Here is a 23,176-nt window from a genome sequence, read left to right on the forward strand (position 1 = left end):
CTAAGTTCTAAATTTCATGGCCATTTCAATACTTGCTAACCTGTTGCTCGTCTTCAAGCAAGAGAAGCGTGCCTGCCTTCATGGATTCTGAGCAAGAGCTTACCGCGAAAAATCAAACAAAATGAAACTTGTGATTCTCCATGTTCATCCATCTTTTGAAACTCTGATTCTATACACATGCCTTGTTGACCAAATCCAGTTTCATAGCCAAACATTTGTGCGTGTTTTTTTTAAATAGAAGGTCTGTGCCTTTTTGTTCATGGCACAGTTCCTCTCTGATATGCAGGCCTCTCAAGGTCATTATTCTGGTGCATAGTTTTTTTCCATATTTGGTATGATTTAGTCTAATACACAGGGCAGGCGTTCCAGGTGGACACCATTGAGAAGCTCTGTATATGGCCCTAACCAGTAGTACAATACACTGGGCTGAGTGTAGGTCACTCTTACTTATTTCCTGCCTGTTTATCAGTAGCGGGTGTTGGTGAATGGACCAGCTGTGCCCAGAGCTGGTTAATCTGAGTCGTAGAACACCTTCTTTTAGACACTGGTTTAAATAGACTTTCCTTAGATGTATTTTGCAGTGATGAAGCTGGTCTGTAAACAATGGGGGCAGCTCGTGATCAGGTGTATTGGCTTTGCTGAGCATCATATTTTAAAGCATGGATTTTATTCCTCGTTTATTTATACCATTTGTTTGGTCCAGCATGGCTCACCAGCTCTTCACTGTGTTTATCTGTTATTCCTTCCATTTGCACAGTCCTGCATTGTCCAGTGTATTTTCATTCCTGGTACTACCTGATCAAGCGCATTATCCTGTGTGAAATATCATTTATTTCCGGAGTATTTCATGTGCTTGATCCAATATGTTTCGCCATCTACAGTCATTTTTGTGATTTCTCGCATCAATTTTAGTTTCTTTTCTCTTCAATTTGATGGTCCTTGGTTATTTACATTACTATCTTCTGTTTGATGGTAACAGGTGACTGAGTCTTGTTTCTTTCTTATTTCCTCCATTTGCATATTTTTTTGTGGGCCTGATTTAGTATAGGTCAAGTCTTTTTGCCCTTATTGCTTCTATTTCCTTGGTCTACAATTGTTGTTATCTTTATGCGCATTGCTCTTTGATTTACATTGTCCAGTCTGATATACTGTTTTTTCCTTATTTCTTCCATTTGGCCTCTTCTGCCTGTTAGCTGGGCATTCTCTCTTATTTCATTATTCCTTCCATCTGCTTGGCCCAGAGTGTTTAGCTGTTGCTTTCTCTTCTACCATTCTAGCAGTGCTGAAATATTGATGGGTCGTGGAGTCAGTTTCAATTTGTGAATAATCATGTATGTCCCTAAAGACACAGGGTGTGATTCACAGAGAATATGCTGTGGCTTACTCATGAATGCCCAGGATTAAGTCACCCCTACTGTTGGAAAAAAGCTTTGGCAATCGAGGTTTGACGCATTGGTATGATTCATCGCCGTCTTTGCTTCTTACTCTTTCACTGTTTACAGATGGGAAGTGTGTCTGACGCGGGCACTTCTGTACATGCATAAAGGGACTGACCCCAGTTTTGGACACGGGGCATGTTGGATTCATGTTCTGCCCTGACCAAGAGGGCTGAGGTGAAGCAAGGACACTGACTCTCCCCTGGACCTTTTGGGCAGATGGTGCTGGTGCTCACAGGGCACCGCTTGCCATGCAACTATTTTAGTTTCACCCTTTTGTCAGAGTGCCATCCAAAACAGCTCTCTTAAGTCCTGTTAGGGGTTTGTCATAGTATATTTTTATTCGTGGAGGTGCGAACTGAAAGGGCAGAACAACTAATACCATTTCTCTTTTTATCAGACGCGTTTGTTGAGTCAGACCTGCATAGTGTGGTGGTAGTTTGTTTCAATTTGGTAGTTCATGCTGTTTGCTGATGGTTCAACTGGTAAACTAAGATCATTTGCTGCAGTGACTACCTGTGGCTTCGAGAGTGGTAGGACGGGGAAGATTACTTGGAAGATTTTAAGATGATTTATCTGGTAGCGGCAGGAATGATGAATTGGCTTGATCATCATGTGGCCAGACCAACTGAAGAGACATACCATTCAGAAATAGGGCGATAAAAATTCGGTGCCAAGAGGACTTTCAGTAAGTGGAGCAATACAGAGAAATGCAAAATCAGAAAGTAGTATCCCACAGCTGGTTTGAGGACCAGTACTTCGGAGGGGGCTACGAGCATAGAAAGTGGAAGGTCGAAAAGGACTGAGGCAGGACAGACAGATCCAGGCAGTTGGAAATGACTGGGAGGCAAGTAATGGGAATAGTGGAGCACCAGCAGGTACGATAAGTGAATGTCTCCATAAGGAAGGCTTATAAAACTGCTAGGTTATGTTCTGCGAACAGGCAGCACAGGGGGACGCACGGCGGGTTCTACAGAGGGAAAGTTCTGTCCTGTCCAAGTAGGTGAGGCAAACAGTGGATGAGCAATAGTTGATTTGCAATCCTATTTTGGTAGCTTCAGTCTGTTAGGCATTGGCTTTTTGTTTTAATGCACAAACCTTCCTTGTTAAAGCGGCCTTTCGCACAATATATGTGTTGAAGTGTGGCGTAGGCTGCTCAACACACCCCGAACGTGTGAACCTTTTGTCTAAGAACTCTTTCCATCATGCCTCCATGCATCTTAGAATTGTTGGCTGTGATTCTAAGGCAATGCACCCATGGACTGACCTTTCATTGCTCTCGGTCGAGCACCGCACCTGGCTCTGTGTGCGTGACTAATGAAAGGTGGGGCCTCGTCGCCATTGCATGGTGGCGGAAAATAAACATGTGCGCGGGATGGGCTGTAAAAGCCCCATTGGGCTGGCATGCACTTCATTAGCTGCCGACAAGCATAATAAAACAATAATGCGTTTTTGCCTGAATTTCTGAGCACAGGAACGCGTGTTTATTTAACTTTGAGGCTTTTGTTTCATTTTCAGCGTTTCTTGCTGATGTTTAAATATAGTGTATTTCAAGATGAAAGTGAAGTGGCTCATTTTCCTGGCCTTCCGCTGAGACCGCTGGCGGGATGACTGTTTTTTATTATTTCACTTGTGTTTTATTTGGCTGAGTGAGGGAGAAGCAGCAGGTGGTGCGCGTAGCCCCAAACCCGGCTTTCTCTTTGCATAGGCCGCACTGTTTTGAATGGCAAATGCTCCACAGAGGCGCAGGTGTCCTTTCCCTTTCACGCACAGTTTACTTTGAGTCTCTGTGACTCGCCTGGCAGTCAAATTCTTGCAAGGATGAACTCTTCATGTTCTCCTAAGGTCCAGCATTCTATTTCTGTGCACTAGTTGGCATAAGATGGTCGTTGTATTAGGGTGCGCCGCACTCTACATTTCACGAAGGGTTCTACACGAGTCTTTTAGCAAATGTTAACAATAAATGTTATGTGGGTAACATTGTGTTTTAAACTAGCCAAATACATAGTTGTCAAATCTCGTGGGTACTTCAAGCGAACCTTGCTCCAGCGCAAAAAAGACCTTATATTATTTGCATTAAATCGTGTGCTGTTTGACCATAGTACAAACAAATGTGTTGTGCCATGGAGTGGAAAACCAGTGTACTAGAGTGCCAGTTGTGAAAGCAGTGTACGTAATGCAGCCTGGATTTGCACCTTTTTGCACTGAGGCACACTATAATATGGCCCAGGTCTTCCACGCGCAGAGTTCATGCCCGACATCATAGCACTGAAAATGTATGGGAATCCACTCTCAGTATAAGGTATTTCTTTCCCATAATAGTCTTACGTCGGGCACAATGGTAATGCCACATCTGAAGGGGCCTAGATCTGGGGCAAGCAAAGTCATTTTAAATCCGAGCCATTTGTAAACATCAGTGTGTTCCTTAATCTTGCGGCGGTTTCATTTAAGGCTGTACTTTGTTGTTCGAATGTGGGTTAAACAGATTTGTGCTTGTGCCCCCGGCTTTGCAATTCAGTACATAACAAAGCTTTATTACATTATGCAGAATCTGCAGTGGCATAGAATTACAAATGCAGGTGAATACAGTAGCATCCTCCCCAGCCCTGTAGCTGGTAACTGAACTCGCCACACAAGGAGCTCTGGTTTGCACGTCTTTATTCTTCAGCACGCAACCTTTAACTGAACACACTGCATCACCAACTTTATTAACCATACTCAGTCACACCCAACCAACACAACATCTCCCCTTTGTTAAATAAAAAGTACAAACACATATATACAAAATACATATCAGAACTCTATAGTGAGTGGCCAAGGTGCTCGCACCAGTCTTCTAGATCTAGTTGTATGAGGTAGAGGAGGGGTGCCTATATCTGGCATCCCTGGAGAAGTGTTGAATGCTTGACTCAGGTGGATTTGCCTCACCCGTGAGGTCAAAGCTGATGAGCATCGAGGCAAATGCTTGAAGTGCGACTAGTCTCTGGTTATGGAATTGCCAGGTCTTTGGGCAGTTACCATGTCCTTTGCTTGCTGTAACTCTTCGCGGTTCAGCATCAAACATAGCGTCAGTCATGCATGTCCGCTTTTGCTTGGACCGTACCTCGGCGCTTAAAGGTGTATGCCTTCATTTTGCATTTTTGATTGGTGTCAGTGACACGAATCTCGTCAGGATTTATTGACTGATTAGTGATTCATTGCGTATCTTCATTCAGGGGTCTCTCCTGAACATCAGAGTAGCAGGACTTTCATCTGTCATGGAATGGTAGGCACAGAGGGCTGGGCTTAAAGCTGACTTGAGGTCGATTACTTCCAGTGCAGCACGCTAAACCACCCTTTTCAATGTACTCATAAATCGTTCAACAACCCTGTTTTCTTTTGCCAGAGAGGTGTACTTTTCTGAAGTTTGATGTTCAAATTATTAAGAAGGTCCTTGAACTCTCTGCTGTTGAAAGGAGGACCGTTGTCAGATTTGAGAATGGAAGGAACAACCCAGGCTGCGAAAATATCGTCCAGCCTCTTGATAACGTTGTTATGTGTTGTTGATGCCAAGTCTTCCACTAGAGGAAAACGTGAGTACTTATTGACAACTACCATGAGCTGATGCCCATTACAGAGGGGTCTGAAGAAGTCAACCGCAAATTGATATAGACCTCAGCCGCTTTGGACATTGTACTATGAAGTGGCAGCAGCACTCGTTAAAAGTAGTCTGTGAGGTTTTGATCCTTCCCTGGCTTGTGCACAATAGTGTAATCATATTCCTGAAAACACACCCCCCCTCAATGCGAGGGAGCATCTTGGCTTTCAGATTTCCAAAAATGGTGAGCAACGCCTGATGATCTCTGACAAGGGTAAAATGCTTTATGTACGGAAACACGTGAAAGTGTTCACACATCCCTACAACAGATAAGCTTTCTTTCTCAGGCTGAGAATAAGCACCCTAGGTCTGAGATAGACTCCAATTAGCATAGGCCTCAATGCGTTTCTGAGCATCGAACTGTGCCGTGTGTTGGGCAAGATCACACCCAACCCTACCCGGCTTGCATCCACCACAATTTCTGTATCCAATTTCAGATCAAAGCAAGTCATTTCAGTTGCATTTTAATTTGCTTGAAACTTTGTTCACATTCAGAGGACCATTCAAACAAAACAATTTGCTTTGTTAGTTCTGTTAGAGAGGCACTCACCGTAGCAAAATCTCAAATGTACCTGGAGCAGTAGCTAGCATTGCCAAGTAAGATCACAGCATGGGCACATCTTCTGGAGGGCAAGTAGACGACAATGCTTGTACCTTTGGGGTCAGGAGTAATCCCCTTTCCAGGGAAAATAAGCCCAAAGAATTTGTCAATTTTTGTGAAACTCTCACTTCTCTGCATTTAGTGTAAGACCTGCATCAGCAAGCAGATGGCATACGTCTATGAGTGATTTATCATGTTGATTTCGTGTAGCCCCAAACACCAATATATCATCAGTGTAGTTAAAAGCATGTTTAACTGGCTGAATTATTCGACGAATGACATTTTGAATGATTTGTGCAGCTGCTGACACACCAAAACAAATTTTTTTATATCGAAACAAACCAACATGAGTTGAAAAAGTAGTACTGTACCTATAGTTTCTTTCCAGTTTAAGTTGATTGGAGCCTTTGTTCAAGTCAAGGCAGGAGAAAACGTTAGCACATTTTAGCTGCTTAATCATATCTGCAATATGCAGACCTGGATGTATTTATCTTTTTATTGCTGTGTTGACCTGTGGCATATCAACAAAAACATGCACTGAACCTTCACTGTCATTTTTTGGCACCACAACAATGGGTGAAACCCACGGAATTGGACCAGTAGAGCACTTGATGATGTCATGCATTAGCAGTGTCTTTAGTTCTTTCTCAATGGCTTCCTGTTAGTGAAAAGCAATTCAGCGGTGTCGCTGGGCCAACAGGGTGAATTTCTTCATTAATGTGAAGCTGCACCTTCATGGTCTTAAGCTTCCAAAGTCCATGAAACAATGTTGAGAATTGACTCTCTATTTCAGAATGAGCATTCAAGTTGTAGCTGATAGAGATCAGTCCCATGTCAGCAGCACTATCGACACTTAACAAACATGCACTCATCGACGTACCCTGGAGGACATGAATTGGTGCTTGCCCTCTCTTTTTCATGTGCTGCATGGTCGCTACAAAGGATCCATGACTCTGCAAAGGCCTAGAGACTGCCCACGTGGTAACAGAGACAGTTTGTTTTACTTTTCTGCTGGCATGATATTTATCGATGCACCACTGTCTATAATAAAAGTCGTAGGGCAACCATTTACCACAAGCCTGATTTTAGGACAATGTCCAAATGACCTTTTTTGCTTCGGGTGGCAAATCTTTTTATATTTGGGTTCTTCTTTGCAAGCGGCCAATCGTACATGCACACGTCAGTCTGTGGCTGCCACCATGATCGCACATCCATCTTCATCACTGTCACTCGATGATGATGTTAACGAACCTTTGGAAGATGATTTTGAGAACGATCAACTTAGTTTTGTTTCCACTTGCCTTAGTCAATGTTGCCATTTCGCCTTGTGGGTGCAGCTAGAGTGCTTCTGGAACTGTCTGGCGTCCATCTTATCATCTCTCCATGACTCATTTAGTTTCTCTTTCGCTTTACAAACCATTTTGAAATGGTTTTCATTCCCGTAGCCTATTCATGCCTGTCCGATGGCGGGACATTTACCTTCATGTGGAAAGGAGAATCCACAGCGGAAAAGCAGTTTCTTTTTCTTTGGAGACAACACTCTGTGGGCCTTTGCCTTCTGTTTCTGCTTACTTTTCATACTCAGTGCCGATTAATTTTGGATTGTTCCAGCCTCTATATCAGCAGCCTGTCGATCAGCACGTTCCTCCACTCTTGCAGCCATGAGCACTTTCTCCAAACTGAGCATTTCCCGCAGCATGTGACGTCAGAACGAATCGGAGAGGCAACCATCGGTAACTCTAAGACGCATGGTTTCTTCATAATTGAATTCAGTGAATTTGCAGTGCTTTATGAGCGTGTATTGTCTCTCAACAAACTCATCCATCATCTCACCAGGTTGTTGTCTTGCTTGGTTGAAGGTGTACCTTTCATAGTTGACATTCGATATTCAGCATTGGATTAAACTTGGCATCCAAAGTCTTCTTGATTTGATGGTATGATACTTCATCAGCTTGTGATATTTTCTTTATCACTTCTTTTACTTTGTCACCCGCCAGGTTCTTTAAGTATTTGATGATCTTTTTATCATCTGCTTCTTCTTTAGCTTCTATGAAGTCATCATACTTTTCTATTCAGACAGTCCATCTGGCGTCAAGATTCTGCTTTTTGGTGGCATCGAAAGGAGGTGATGGTTTCAGGAACACGGCGGCATCGTGTTTTGTTCTGTTTCCTACCTACGTCGAGAGTATATGCTGTTCAGGCAGCATTTGATCTTCAGCTTCTCATGGCTCAATGGTACCTCTGCAAGCATCAGCCAGCTCACTAGTGCTCGGGTTGAGGTCAGCGGGTACCTTCTTCACGGTGAGTAATGGTTTCACTGCTTGCACGTGCTCTTTACCGCTCTTAACTTTATGCATTATACTTGGCTGTCGCTGTCTTCGTGTTTCTGCTTTGTATCTATGCTGGCTCTGTGTTATGATGTGGCACAGTATCTCTTTTTTTTGGCTTTACCAGTTGACTTCTGGCAGGCTTTGTGACTGTGCTCCTCCGTAGGGCCTTCACCTTCTTTAAGGGCCTCTCAAAAGATGGAGTTGTGCTTGACTTCACATATGCCAACTGTAGACCACTTCTTGTGGCACACATGGCATGCAAAAGCAGTTTGCTGGACCATGGCAAACTCTCTGGGAGTGCACTCTTTATTCTTTGGGTTACAGATCCCCTATCTCGTCACCAGTTGTAGCATCCTCCCCAGTCCGCAAGCAGGTAACAGACAATACCACACAGGACGCTCTGGTTTTGCACATCTTTATTCTTCAGCATGCAACCGTTAACTGAACGCACAGCATCTTCAACTTTATTAACCACATCCGGTCACAACCATCCGATTACATTATACTTGTAAGGAGTCCGTCGAGGACCATTAGAGGGCTCATATATACAAACACAAGACACAACAAATACCACCAGTGATAAATATTCTGTTGGTAAAAACACCACCGACACAACAAATTTCCTGCAGCTAAACCAATGCTCCCAGGATTGGAAATGCACCACCAGAAACAAAATATAGCACTTACTAATCTATTCATGGTTATGATATAGTGCCCAGCTACACAAACCACTCCTCTAGCATCACTCGCCTGTCCACAGGACACACATATCCCACACTTAACATGAAAGGACTCCTCCTTTTGTTAGACTACCGCAGACTTTTTCTCATCTTAATATCTATGGTAAAGGATATGCAGGTTGCCTTTTATTTTGTAAGTGGAATTTTTGACGGTAATGCAATTACCAACGGCAGTAACAAAAGTAGTGATTGGATATAATGTAAGACTGTCCTCGTGATGGAGGGGATTTTTCCCAGTGCCACTCTGTGATGAGACACTGCCCATGACACTACATAAAGCCAACCAAACAAATAAATCTTTCATGACTACTTGTAGCCAATAGCAAAGCAGTGCACGTTCCTGAGCTCCTTCGGATATGAACATTTGCAAGCAAGGTATGGTGAAGCATCTCTACGATCTACGAAAAGTCAATCTGGGCTCAGGCGTAAATCCCAAAATACCAAGCCCCTAAGAATGGGAGCCTGTGCACCAGTGGGGGCCGAAATGCTCAGCTAACTTCAGTACACCTGCACTTTTTATCACCATCATCTTTCTTCTGTGTGAACGCTGACTGTCATCCCACGCCGTGTGACGTCGACAGACCGCGCCATGCCAAGAGCGACTGCGACTGCAGTGAAACATTCTGTGCTAAATAATAGGCCCAAAGGTACTTGCTTCTAAGAAAAACGCCTCTGTTTATCGAGGTGTTCCTGTTCGGAGTCCAAGAAAAAGTGAATAAACAGCTTTTATGTTTGGAAATGCTTCAGGGTGTTATGCACCTGACGTCAGGTGAATAGAATCAAAACAAATGAGAGGCAGCAGCTTGAACTCTCAGTCATCTAAGTTAATGCATCATTCTGAAAGGTGTATACATCGCAGCCGTGTAAGGGGGCAAATATATCACCTCCCATGCACCCACCTGTAAAACAACAGTAATGGCTGGATTGGCAATAGCATTACTGACAGCCGTAAGCATCATGGCCACCTTTCATTGAAGCCCCGCCCAGGTTCTCTCATATTCTGTTCATGAGCCCACTCTTGAATCATACAGACATCAGCAGAGCCTTCACAGTTTTGTTTTGCTTTATTCGTTTTCACCTTGAACATTTGCAGTCATCCTATTGCAATATGTGTTTCCATGGACACCTGATTGATTCTATGCCACGCTGTTTTGGTCTAAAACAGTGCCTCCTGTTGCATTGTCGCTACATTCTACATGTCACATTGCTGCCTGAACATCTTACAAATCCTGAATTATGTCTTTGGAAGACCTTATTATAAAGTGAAATCCCTTTGCTAGATGCTGGCATAACAGTGTGCTTATTTAGTCATTTTTGGGTCTCAGCTGCAGGTAGCTGTCCAAGGTAGATATTTTGTTATCAATGCATAACATACACTTAGAAACGGCATTGGGCTGCCCCATCCTCGTGATTGGATGGCACTGATGTCTATCTCAGGTGTTTGTTTCTGGTTTGATGGCTTTCTTCCCCACTCTTGTGTTTGTCCCACCCAGTATAACAGTGTTCTGATTGGATGAGCTGTATCCCTCCACTGCTGACTTAAGGGGACCCTTTTTTGTTTGATTCAACACTAAATGTGAGTGTACTGGTTCCCCTGCTCTCTCCCCTGCTTGTGCTTCTCTCCCTGCATACACTTTGTATATCCGTCCCCTCTGCCTTATGCTCCAACCCACTCCCATTTTATTTATTTATTTATTTTGTTGTTTCTTTTTACAACGGCCCGGAAGCTGCAAAGTGCCTATTTCCTGTTTATTGTGGTGGTGTGTGCTTAGTTTTTCCCTTTGTAAGATTTTAATTTACTGTTCTAACAAATCTATCCACAATTTTAGAATGGTAAATTAAAAATGACAAATCGTTACAGTGCGTCCTGATGCATACATACTATGGTAAGAATGCCTGGTATGCATGCGCACATCATGGCACATGCATTCATATGCAATTGGCCAAAAAAAATGCAAATCGAATAAGTCGCCCTTTTAAACCTGAGGCTTCATGGGGGTGCCAATGCTTATTTATAATTTGTGCTGAGCAAGAGAATTTAGAAGTACATTTTTTTTAGGTTTTCTTTTAAATAATAATTTATGTTGAGTACAAATGCGGCTATCGCTGTTTGGGACCACAAAACTATTTTGTTTGTCAGTTCCTAAATGATGGAAACAGCAACTCTTAAGTTGATGCTGTATGTGGCCAAACTGTTTTTTATAACTTGTTCATTGGAAGTCTGGTTTAAATTGATGCCTCTTAACTTAGTTATGTCTGCTTGGGAATCCCTTCCCACCAACTAGGCATCTGAGGACACCAGAAGCAAGTGAAAGAAATAGTTAGTACATATTCTTAGCTCTTAATGGTCTTGAGGTTATTAAGAGCACAATGCCATACACAGACCTCGTTGTATGTCAGTCTACTCTACTGTTAACTTTCGTCATATCAAATATAGTCTGACATTAATATTGTTTACAAAAATATCACCCCCTTCGATGTAGATTTTCCTTTTTTTATAAAATTCTAATGGGCAATATTTTTGTAAATTATATTCAGGACGCAATACTTATGTCAGATGATTTTTATTCAACGATATTCTGTTACCACATGCTAGGCCCTCCACCAGGCCCTTTCCTTCACTGCCTCACTACATTCCATCTGCCCTGTGGTAGAGACATACAGGCTGGGACAGATAAGCCTAGCACATACGTGCTGAAGTGTCATGTGACACATTTTTAGGTCTCGCCTGGCGAACGCAGCGCGAAGCGCTGTCGCCAGCGAGATCTATTGTTGCTGACTTGCCTCGGAAGTGGGATAGGAGATGGGCCCGCGCAGGGCTTTTAGCAATTGTAGTCTGTGGAAGGCGCTTGTGGAGACGCGCTCGGCGTGCACATCTCCTGTCCCACTTCCGAGGCAAGTCAGCAGCCTCATGCACTTTCACTTTCTATTCCCACCGTCGGGGAGATGTTGGCCAAGAAAGCATGTGCCCGCTGCGCAGCTCCGGGAATGGCACCCCGCATTTAATGGGCACTGTGCTCTCGACGCTGAGTCCAATCCCGCGGCTGTGGCAGGCGTCCCTGCGGGCACCTGGAGAGGGCACGATCCGCAATCGCACTGCGGTGGCACAGACATGGCAGCTGAGAACACCCGACAGATGTCAATAAAAAGAGGTGCGCGCGCAGGTCTACGTAAATGTAGGAATATTCTATGCATTTTAGTCACTTTGCGCATTTCCGCCTTCGACTGACAGGCGACGCCAGAGGCCAGTGAGACCCTGACCTAACTGTGCCATACATTAATTAGGACTTGTTTGAGGGTCATTTGGACAAATGCAGTTTCCTCCACCTTCACGGCATCCACGCTCCAAATATCCGGTCTTCAAATATCAGAAATGCTGCTAGTCTGTCAGCAGACAGTGGCGGCCGTGGGTTACAGGTAGCCACACTCTGAGGAGACGGTGTGACGTAACAGCTAGAGCTGCCTGCTTTGGAGCTGGGGAACCAGGTTCGAGTCTCGGCGTTGGCTCAACATCCTGTGATTCTGGGCAAATCACTGAATGTCCTCATGCCTACCAAAAATGAATGTGTCCTTCTGTAATCTAACTGCTGCTCATGTAAAGTGCTCGGGTCGAGCTAGCGTTCATTATATTATAAACACAACAAAAACAAAACAATTCTGTCATGCAGGTTGGTTCGATGCTCAGAGTCGGAGTGTGTGTGCACTGCTGTGCTTGGAACCTTCCAGCACAATCTGTGCACGAGGCCGCCCCTGGGTCCGAATCAGCCAGCCAGCCGAGCTGCCATCATTATAATCATATTTATTTGTGTGTCTCGAGGTCAGTGTGGGAAGAGTCGCCTGAAGGCGCTCTGTGTTGAACACCCCCAGTCTACTGACCGCGATGGCCTCTGGAAAGAACATGGGCGCCCTTTGCAAGGCAGCTTAGTAAATAAAGACCCCCTCCATAACAAGCTCCCCAGAGCGGATCCAGTTTGTTCCTGGTTGCACTGGGCCAGCTCTGTGGATTCCACTCAGCAGAAGGATCCTACCTCGCGTCTATGAAGTTACAGACGTTGCACGTCACTCAAAGCCCTTTTCGAAGCGGCCTGCGGAGGATAGCAGCTTCCCTTGTCATTGTTAGAACCATGTTGATTTATGGGGTTAACTGGTGGCTTCATGTCATCAGGTGCACAATATTCCAGTCCCGGCTTTCCACTTTAACGGCCAGTTGCATTCTGGGAGTTGTAGTCTCTCTTTTATGGCAGCGCATAGCACGTTCAGTTAGGTTACTAGGTTTAGACAACAAACAATGTTTCTATCAGATCCTAAAGTATGTTAACAACGACAATATGCCTCTCACAAACTTACATTTAAAACATTGCCTCAAAACCAATACGACCCTCGTGCATCATAGCACATTGGCAGGGGCACTTACTTGTATCTTTAGACACTGGTGTAATAAACACCCAAAATGGAAAACTATTATATGTATACTTTCAGAAACACCCCAAAAGTCTTGAAACTTGTGCACATGACCAGCAAACACACATCACAACAAGCGGGGAGGAGCGGCCATGTGCCGGGACTCACGCGATTTTTGTGATGTGGCAGTTGGGGTCCGAGCGGCTGGCACGGTAGAGGACGCGCACCCTCCCTATAATCCACCACTTGCTGGGATGGGGGCGAAACCGCTGTACACTCACCCCCGGCCCGAGCGGTTGAAATCCCTGCCCTCAGCGCCGGATCTGCGGGAAGGCAGAGGGGGGTCTACTGCGTCACAGCCAAACCAACTGCACAATGTGCTGACACAGGGAGGAGGTAGCCCAACTAATGCCCGCGTACAGCAACAGCATCGACGGGCTGGTAGACGGTTGGTGACCGGGGCTAGCTTATTGGAGGCGCAAAGCTTCTAATGAGAGAAAGATCGTGTGCTACAGGTGCCCAGCCATAAACGCTTTACTTATCCCGGCTCTAGAGGACGCGTGCAGGTGTGGTTCTTCGCTTGCTAGCTAGCTCTTACGTTGCTCTGTGACCACCCCCTCCCCCGGGAATGCTAACTAACCTTCGATTAATGAGATATGTGACTGTATTCTGGGGATATTAGATACTTCGAGTACTGGGAAGAGAAATAATATGTATTTGGGTTTTCTATTTGGAGAGGACGTTAGCACGTTTCACAGGGAGTATCTGGACTTATTATATTTACACAGTTCAAACAAGGAAAATAAGTAGATGCATATGACTTGACTGTCTGCTGTCGATGCTTTAACATGTCTTTCTGTTATGTAGACTGCTTTGATACAGATGTAGTGCTTATACTGTGGTTTTCAATCTTAAACACATTTGATGAACCGGGAGAGGTGTTAATCCTTTAAGGAATTTGTTGCTCCACAACTGGACTTGGTCAATATGGAAATTTAATATCAAATAACACCTCAGAATTAGACGTAAAGCACACTAGGCTTTGCAATGAAGACTGAAAATAATTAAAATGGAAACCATGAAGGTTTATTAAACGTGTAAAGGCATTGCAGAAAGAACAAGTATTTACAATGCAATAGGTCTTGCATTTACGCGAGTTTGAGCTAGTGGCATTGTGAATGACACTGCCTTTTATTTTTGTTTTCGTTTTTAAAACATAAATAAAAGGTATTATCATTTACAATGCCAATAGCTTAAACTTGTTATCAATCTAATAGGCAAATTAGTCAGTCTCCTTGCCTGGAGAATGTAAATGTCATGTTTATTGGTACTCTGAAAGTGGGATACCCTAGACTGAGAGTACCTATGTCACTATGCTAAGTAACACGTTCTTTTCTGCAGTACCCTTTCAGGTACCAGGGTTGTTTCTTTATAATTCTGGAATTTGTTTGAATAATTTTCTAACATGTTTTTTTTAACATTTATTTGATAGGTTTTGGAAAGTTTTAAAATCATGGACTATAGTCTTTTGTTGGGAGTGCACATATTGGATCCTTCCTCAAGGGAAAATAATGGTGAGAGCTCCCAACATGCAACTGACAGACGCCCTGCGGGGCAGAGAGTATTGTACTCTACAGCTTTGGAATCCATACAGGGTCCTGGGAAGTCTGGAGACACTACTGTCATCACTGAGAGCACGTAAGTGGTTAATCAATCACGTGGCATTCATTTATTGGGATTCTCTCCGTATGTAGGTTCTGAACCTTCTATCTCTCTACTCATGTGCTCTATTTCTCTAGGGGATTGGGCGAGGGACCCTGCAATTTTTGGCACGCTAATATTTAACTCATGAGGACTCCCACAGTTTTGATGAATCAGAGATGGTGTTAAACCTCAAATAAGGCACCTTCCCACACATCGAAAATATGAAAATACAGTCAATTAAGTAAAATCGCTCAGTCAATAGCTTAGCTCTAGATCAGCAAAATAGTAAAAGGGTTTTATTATTAATTTTACAAGTAAAGTGTTAAAAAGTCAGTGCCTTGAAGGCTCTCAGTAAGCAGGGCAATACTACAGAGAAATGCAAAAACACACATTAGTCTAAATCCTAAATGGGCAGCAAAATCAGGAAAAAAACATATAGCATCCCGAGTAGAACAAGAAAGTCTCTGGCTCCCCCCACAAATCGAGGGTTTTATACATTATCGTCGCATATAAAATTAACAAAACTGCATGATTATAGTGATGTGAGCAAATGTATAATTTCATGATCAAATCAGAACACAGAAATATTTAACATCATATTGCCTTAGCATCCAAGCACTATCCCATTACATTAATAATTATTTTGCCCCCTCTATGTTTATGTCATCCGGAGATGCTAGAATAGACTAGACACATCAACAACGTTTTATATGAATGAATAGGGCACAGTGATATAGCGGAAAGACCTTGGAGGAATAGTTGCAGTTTTGTGACTAAGCCAGGGAAAGTTCATCAAAGACCTCATGAAAAATGGCAACAGAAATAAACAAAGAACATTCTACTTGACTATGTGCTGCAGAAAGGATAGGCAGTGAGATGTGCAGGGGAGAGGACAAGAGTGACAAAGGGGACACCAATTTTGAAAATCATGCCGATTAGGCCTAAATTGAGGCCTAGTTACTAGAATCAGAAAAACACACTTCTGCATATTATAGGAATATTTTTCAAAACAATAGTTCTAGATTAGTGAGTAGATGTATAATCAAATGTGAAAATATATTCTGCGTGTTATTAGTGAAGCACAAAAATATAAGAGCACAAAGAGCCTTATGAGGGCAATGCTCTCAGAGTGTTCTTCCATTTTCAGCTGCACAAACATGTTTTAGGTATATTGAGCACCACTAAGTCAATTAATTAACTACTCCTTGACTAAAGACAGTAGTTTCAAGCTTGGCCTTGAAAGGCCTCCTTTAGCTCACACCGACACTTTCCCAGTACATGTTGGTGGAAAACTGTATTGTCCGTGTGACAGAAACACGCAGGTTGTTCACTCACTAAGAAAGTAATCGTATGCTGTGTCAATCTTAATTGCTAGTGTTAACGGCCGGACTGGCGGTAGCGGGCACTGGGCATTTCTCCGGTGGGCTGCCAGGGTGGGGGCCGGTTTTCGGCTCCTGAGGGGCCGTATTTGTTACCGAGGGCCGGCAATATCTGCCACCTGTAACAAAATCGGCCGAAACTGGCCGTTGCTAACAGCTCGGCCTCACCCCTCCTTCCCCACAGGGGGGCCGGCCGAGCAGTTTGCCAGGGCCGGTTTCGGTTCCCAGTCTGGCCCGCTAGAGTTCCACAAGTCAAAGATATTAGAGTGGGATCACTGAAATGTCGTGTGCAGACAATCCTCCATTCTGGCAACTCTTTCAAAAGTACACTTTGTGACTCTATTAATTACACCTCATTTATTTCATACCTAAATTTTAACTTTGGACATATTTAAAGAAAATCAGGTGGATATGCTGCATTCCCCTCTCATAAAAAGAGAGTTGATATATATCATCATTCAAATAGAAAGCAGACTCCCAAAAAAAGGGTCACCTGAAACAGAACTCCATATGCAGAATGGCACATGTAAGTTTGGACATTTATGTACCACCAAGAGCAGCAAGACACTGTCTTATACACCTTCTTTAACACGGCTGCAAAATGTATCAATGTAGCAAGAGTTAAGACAAGGTTTGCAAGCCAAAAACACAATTGGTTGCTTTTAATTGTATCAGTGGACTCGTACAATAGATAAAGGTCGACTGGCTTAGTGAGCCTAATTTAAGACATCATTCCTCTATACTTTAAAAAATACCATTGTACCATGTGTATGTTTTCCAGCAGCTCGCTGCTACGGATGTGCAATGCAAGTCGGCTCCGTAATGGCTGCAAGGTAGTAATTAGCGTCTCCTTAATGACCCGCTGAGTTCGCTCCTTTGAGACGTAATGGTGGTGTTTTTTTTCCACTCTTCATTGTGTTTGTGCAGCAACATTTTGAAATGTGACATAAACAATTTTCCTTTGAAATAGCGTGACCTGTGGAGAATTCCCATGACTGCCTGAGGGTAAAGCGGGGCCTATCTACCTCATGCCGTTGCTCCAAAGCATAAAAATCAGATGTCTTAGTAGTTTTTGTCATTCGTTGTACTTATATACACCCTTTTGAAAGAAGCAGTAGAACATCATTGATGTTTGCCCTATGAACCCCGGACACGTGACTCGGAAGCTGCTGCATTACAGCAATATGTTCAGGAATATATATATATATATATATATATATATATATATATATTCAGTTCAGTGGGGTGGTCCAACGAATGAGCCGCATTCATGGATTAGGACAGTGTGCTTTCCAGGGCTCATGCAGGGCTTCTTACCAGACAATATTGGCGAGCGCATTCATTAGCGGACTTCACTCCCCAGAATGCAACGTACAGTCTAATCACGAACATCCAATCAGGGAGTACGATATTGGCAGATGGAGGGAAGATAAAGTCTGCCATGCGCTCCTGCTGACTGTTGAAAGCCTTTGAAAAAGGGAAGATACCGAAACGCTTCAGGCTGCTGTCAGATGTCTTAATGGACTGAAAAGCGCAACTGTTTGTACCAAATATAAGCTTTTGGGGAAAGCTGACCTTGATTCGAGTGCGGCTCATTCGTTGGACCACCCCACTGAACTGAATATATATATATATTACCTACTGGCGGTCGCCAGTAGGTAGTTATAGTTAGGACCCTCTTACCATAGGAAATCCGCAACATTCTATTTGGAATAACTTTGGCGCCGGTCGACGAATCCTCGCGAAATTTTCAAAATAGGTGGGGCGCTACGCTCCGCTCCTACCCTGAAAGTCTCGGGGGGATTCGTCAAGCGGGGGCTGATAAAAAAGGGGGGTCCCAAAACGCGTTTTTCCCATGCATTTTTCCATAGGACCTTTAGACACAGCTACAGCCCGAACGGCTGAACAGAGTTACTTGAAATTTGGCAGAGAGGTAGTCCTCAGGTCAAGGAAGTGCCTTTTGTAGGTCTGGTGTAAATCTGTTCAGTAGTTCCTGAGAAAATAGCATTTAAATCAATATATATATCTGAGCCAGCTTACACATCCAGTCACAACCATATGAAATAATAGAAAATTTAAAAGCTTACCTTTCACAACGAAGCGCATAATATGTCCTCCATGTGCGCACGGTGCGCGAAGCGCATCGTGCGTACATGGCCCATCCATGGTACCTTATTGTGGCTGCAGCTGAGAGGCCCGCCTCACCTTGGAGATGAACTTTTGAATTGGCCAGAGTCTGCTGGAGGGATTTGTCCCGAAGCACGCCGTGCTGATGAGCTTTCATTTTTGAAGGCAAGTGACAATTAACAGAAACCGGGGTGGTCGTGGAATCTTCCCTTGTTACTCGGACCATAGGATGCAGCCACAATAAGTTACTAAACCCAGTAAAGGCCTTGTAAGCAGTTGGTACCGAGTAAATAGAAGGTGAAGTTTCGCCAAAATCTACATTGAAGAAATTAAGAACTATATATGTGAGAGGCATTCTGGGGATTGCAGTCCTAACTTTTAGGGGCATAAAGAGGAAAGCATTGAAAATGCACATATGAAATTTTTTGCAATCTCCTGAAAGACGTTTCATGAGTGAAAAACAAGGAAAGTATTTTTTCCATATGTTATGCAAAAATCGAAAATCTAAATATGAACTGCCTCTTTAAACAAACAAGTGGACATTGGTCCTTCTTCAATGTCTCAGTCACGTTTTAAACAAGCTAACGAACCCTCCCCTGCAATGTTGCATATGATTAAGAGGTTTGTTACCTCGAAACGCGTCATGCTGTGTCTGCCAGAAATAAAGGAATCTTAACAGCGCGATGGAGTGGCCTGTTTCATGCAGCTGAAGGGTGTGTGTGTTCTTTGCAATATATATATATATATATATATATATATATATATATATATATATATATATATATATATATATATATATATATATATACACACACACACACCTTTCCAGGGTTCAACAGAAAGTAATAAATGTCACCACTAAATGCCTCTCTCGTACTGTAGTTCAAAAGTCTCTTATCACTTTGTGGGGACAAGCGGCAGACTGGATTTCAATTTCCAGCTCACATGGCCAGACTTGCTACTATTTCTTTGGGGCATGGTAGGAGATCCACAGCTGACCATAAGCCTAGGCCCTTACTTATTTATCGTTGAGCAATGGTGAATCGATCCACCATTGCACGGGATTTACATCTGTCAAGGCACCAGAGGAATATTCACCTTAGTCTGAGTTTGCAACATTTTGGTCCTGGTTTCTCCACCAAAGTGCCCTTTGGCAGAGAAATCTCTGATGGAAAATCTATCATTTCCTGTATTTGATGGTGGATTATCTGCAACAGCGAGGGGTTACTGGAAAGTGGCATCATATCCAGCCTTCTTGAAATGCAGCATGTAAAAGGCACTGGACTTACCTTTCTGCGGTGGTCCTTCTTGTAGGTAAGTGCACCAGACATGGTGGGGGATCAGTCATCTTAATCAGATGCCTGATCCACCAGCTGCTCCTAACCGTAGCGGATTGGATGGGAGTTACCACCAGTGGAATATTTGCCATTTACTTATCCTGAAATCGGTGGTCCTACTGCCTCAGGAGGTAATTGTAAATATACCAGATTTCAACAGACTCAAACTTACAATGCTCTTCTGAATCGAGGTGTTAAATGTTATTTCACTTGCCTAGGCATTGAAAATGTGCATTGGAACAGGTCTGGAGATGTCCCAATGCCTTACAGATGCTTGTGGGCAAATAGAATGCAGCGACCTTTTTGGTAGCTTCTTCATGAGCCCCTACAGCCCCTGTGGCGCAGGGAGGCCCCCAGCCCTCCAGCGGACCCCACCCCTTCAAGGGTGCCCCCATTCAGTCCAAAGGCAAGAAATATGTGTAAGATATGGGAGACTGGGCCCTCATCACATTCTGTAGGGGGGCTCCACCATTTTGCTTTATGCCACGGCTTTATAGTATATGCGTACATAATACATAACACCCCAGGTAGCTTGGGATAGGTTTGAGTTTGACCGCCAGTTAGTAAAGTGTAGGAGACTGGACACACCAGAGAGGGTCCGAGAATCACCCCAGAGTTCCCACAGAAAATCGCAGTAAATAATGTCCAGATAATTTAATTCCCATCACTGCATTACTTTCTTTCTGACTAATGCGTAACATTGTGTAATCCCGCTCAGACCATTGACTTTTAATGACATTGTTTCTGTTTGGTTTTTTTAATCACTAGAATGGGAGGCATTCCAGCTAAAAGCCATAGAGGAGAAAACCTGCTTCTGTTCATGGGCATTATCGATATTCTTCAGTCTTACAGGTACATTTATTGTCTCTTCATCAGTCCCAATTTAATATTTGCATGGTTGCAAGGACAGGTCTAGGTAAGTTGAGAACATTTGTTTGACTGTCTCTAGGGCATACCTGACCAACAAAAGACGTGCTCTTGAACCAGTGATGTACAGCAGACCTGCACTACACACGACACAGGGTCTGCTATGGTAGAACTGCTCTTGAATGAAGAAAAGTTGAGCTTATGGCAAGAACCAGCTAGATGTCTGCAGTGATTACAGATCCCCATAGACAGACAGGGATGAATCAGCTAAGAGCTGAATACACAATCACAATCCGTGTGGCAGATCTGGTGGCATTTTCTGATACAATCAGGAACTATGCAGGCCCTCATTGTTTATTAGTTGTATCAAAAGAATTCCTACAAAAATCCTGAACATGAAACAGGAACAAAATACCAAAGGCCAATTACAACTTGTCATTCTTCACAAAGCTTTCTTCAGTGGGTAGGTGATTTACTCATGGATATTAAGAAGTAAGTCAAGAGGAAAAAAGAATAAGTCACCTACTGCTCATTTGTGTTAATTGAGCCAAAAGAATATACAATATTTTACAAGGAGTATGAAGGCTGAGTGACAGTACACAAATGATATATATTATTACATTATCGCTCACTGTTGAGGGTTAAACAAGTAAATAACAGCCCCCTACTAGAGCTGTAGGCTCAAGCTGCAGGTGGGGGCCTATGATGAGAAAGAGCGCATCTAAGATCTGGTATACCCTGGGACAGAAGGGCTATAATAACTATTAGAACAACCCACCCAGTGAGGGTTCAATGTTTTAAATTGAGTTGAGAGTAACAGAAAGACACACGTTGGAATGTTAAACCAGCCATTATTGGTCCTCTGGTACTTTGTTGTCTTCCGTGGAGCTCCCAATGTTCTGAATATATGCATACTTACTTCAACAGAGGCGAAGGGAAGAATATGGGGTGAGAGAGTTGATTAGGAATGTTACTTCCATATGCTCTCGAAATTGAAAAGGTGGGTCTTAAGGCAGTTCTGGGGAGTGAAGAGAGAGAGAACGATTCTGCTGGAACCAAGTTCCAGTGTTGTGCTCCTAATAGGGTGAATAAAATAAACCATAAGGCTGTGCAGGGAAGGCGGAACTGGAAGATACTGGGTTGTCAACTGAAGCTTGAGTTGGGACCATATCTAGTATAGTTGGGAAGGAGCAGCAATAGTTTGTCACTGAGGTAAACCTGGACAGACATAAATGCTAGAGACACCATTTTGATGCTGTGGCATACTATTAAGGGTTGATTCTCCATGGGAGTTCTGTTGTACTTGAAATCCATCTAGAGACATTACCTGAAGGTCTGAGTTTGTTCAGATTAAATCAAGACTTTCAACAAAAGTGAGAAAGAAATCATATTGGACAGCAGGTGGGGAATATGGATATGTGATGCCTGAAACCGCACGCCCACATGGATGATGGTGTTCTCTGTTGGCCCAATTCACAAAGGAGCTTTTATGACCTAAATTCAGTTCAACGTGAGGTATATTCACAATCCTTATTAGGATTAGATGATGTTTCCCTCCGAAGCTGCCTTGGCAAATGCAGACATTCCACCAGCAGGGTGCTTTTCTCACAACTGAAATTTAGGCCACATTGTATGTATGTACTTATGTGTTATTTGTACTGCTAGCGAAAAGATAGCGAAGCACTTTATGCGCATTGTTTGATGGTCCTACCTGCAAAAGTATACAAATATACACAAACCATAAGGTAGGAATCGGGAGAGGTCAACTCCTTATTTAATTTAATGCGAGAGTAGCGTGAGGCCTTTCTCAACGAGGAAAAATATTTTCCCTGTGGAGAATAAAAACAATTACCTGCGCAAATACACATTTTTGTAATATTTCGGCATGAAAATGTAGACTAATTGAAATTACGCTTGCATATGTTGTATGCTTATCCGTATTCCTCGAAATGTATAGCTGGCATAGACTGCTCGGAGTATTCTTTGATAATCCCAAAAAGGTCAGAAATTTGTTCTAGATATAGATGTGACTCTGCTAAAGAAAATTTCCAACTTTTAAGCAGTGACCTTTTTGCATAGAGTGATGTGTTTTGTTCAAGTCTGTACTTCTGCACCTTTGGATAAATAGTCGATGAATGCTATGCGGGCCACCTGCATAGTAGTGCTGACATCAATGCTGATATTCATAAAAACTAGAACCCATACTTTTGTGCAGGGATTTTCATTTTTTGACTCATTAATGATATTGTTTGTTACTTTTTCGTTAGGTTAATGAAGAAAATAGAACATTCCTGGAAAGCACTTGTGTATGATGGGGTAAGTCACCTCTATGTGTTGTTTATTTAAAATTCGCATAAGAAATCCGCATAAAACAGATGCACATAGTGTTATCAACAGCAACACACTAATACTCTAGGTAATAAAATACAACACATGCAATAAATCCAGAAGTCTTATCATATATCTTTAAAGTGGTGAAGGTCTGAGCTCCCAGGCACTACTCTCATTCTCGAATACATACTGAGTGTCCTTTAATCAGTGTGTGACTTTATACCAGCCGCCTACAACCACTGTTTCTAGTACACATTTGTAAATGTCATCCAAGGAGCCCATGCAA

General features: G+C 43.1%; 1 protein-coding gene across 1 annotated transcript in view; it reads left to right on the forward strand.

Moving 5' to 3' along the window:
- The window catches only part of PIP5K1B (phosphatidylinositol-4-phosphate 5-kinase type 1 beta), a 381,348-nt gene that overhangs the window by 261,159 nt on the left and 97,013 nt on the right, over nucleotides 1–23,176 (forward strand). Inside the window, exons 8-10 of the mRNA XM_085632982.1 lie at nucleotides 14,638–14,843; nucleotides 20,461–20,544; nucleotides 22,827–22,875. Of these exons, the coding sequence (XP_085489108.1) occupies nucleotides 14,638–14,843; nucleotides 20,461–20,544; nucleotides 22,827–22,875 (339 nt within the window). The remainder of the gene's footprint in view (nucleotides 1–14,637; nucleotides 14,844–20,460; nucleotides 20,545–22,826; nucleotides 22,876–23,176) is intronic.

This window comes from Triturus cristatus, chromosome 2_1 (genome assembly GCF_964204655.1).
Source record: "Triturus cristatus chromosome 2_1, aTriCri1.1, whole genome shotgun sequence".
NCBI lineage: Eukaryota > Metazoa > Chordata > Amphibia > Caudata > Salamandridae > Triturus > Triturus cristatus.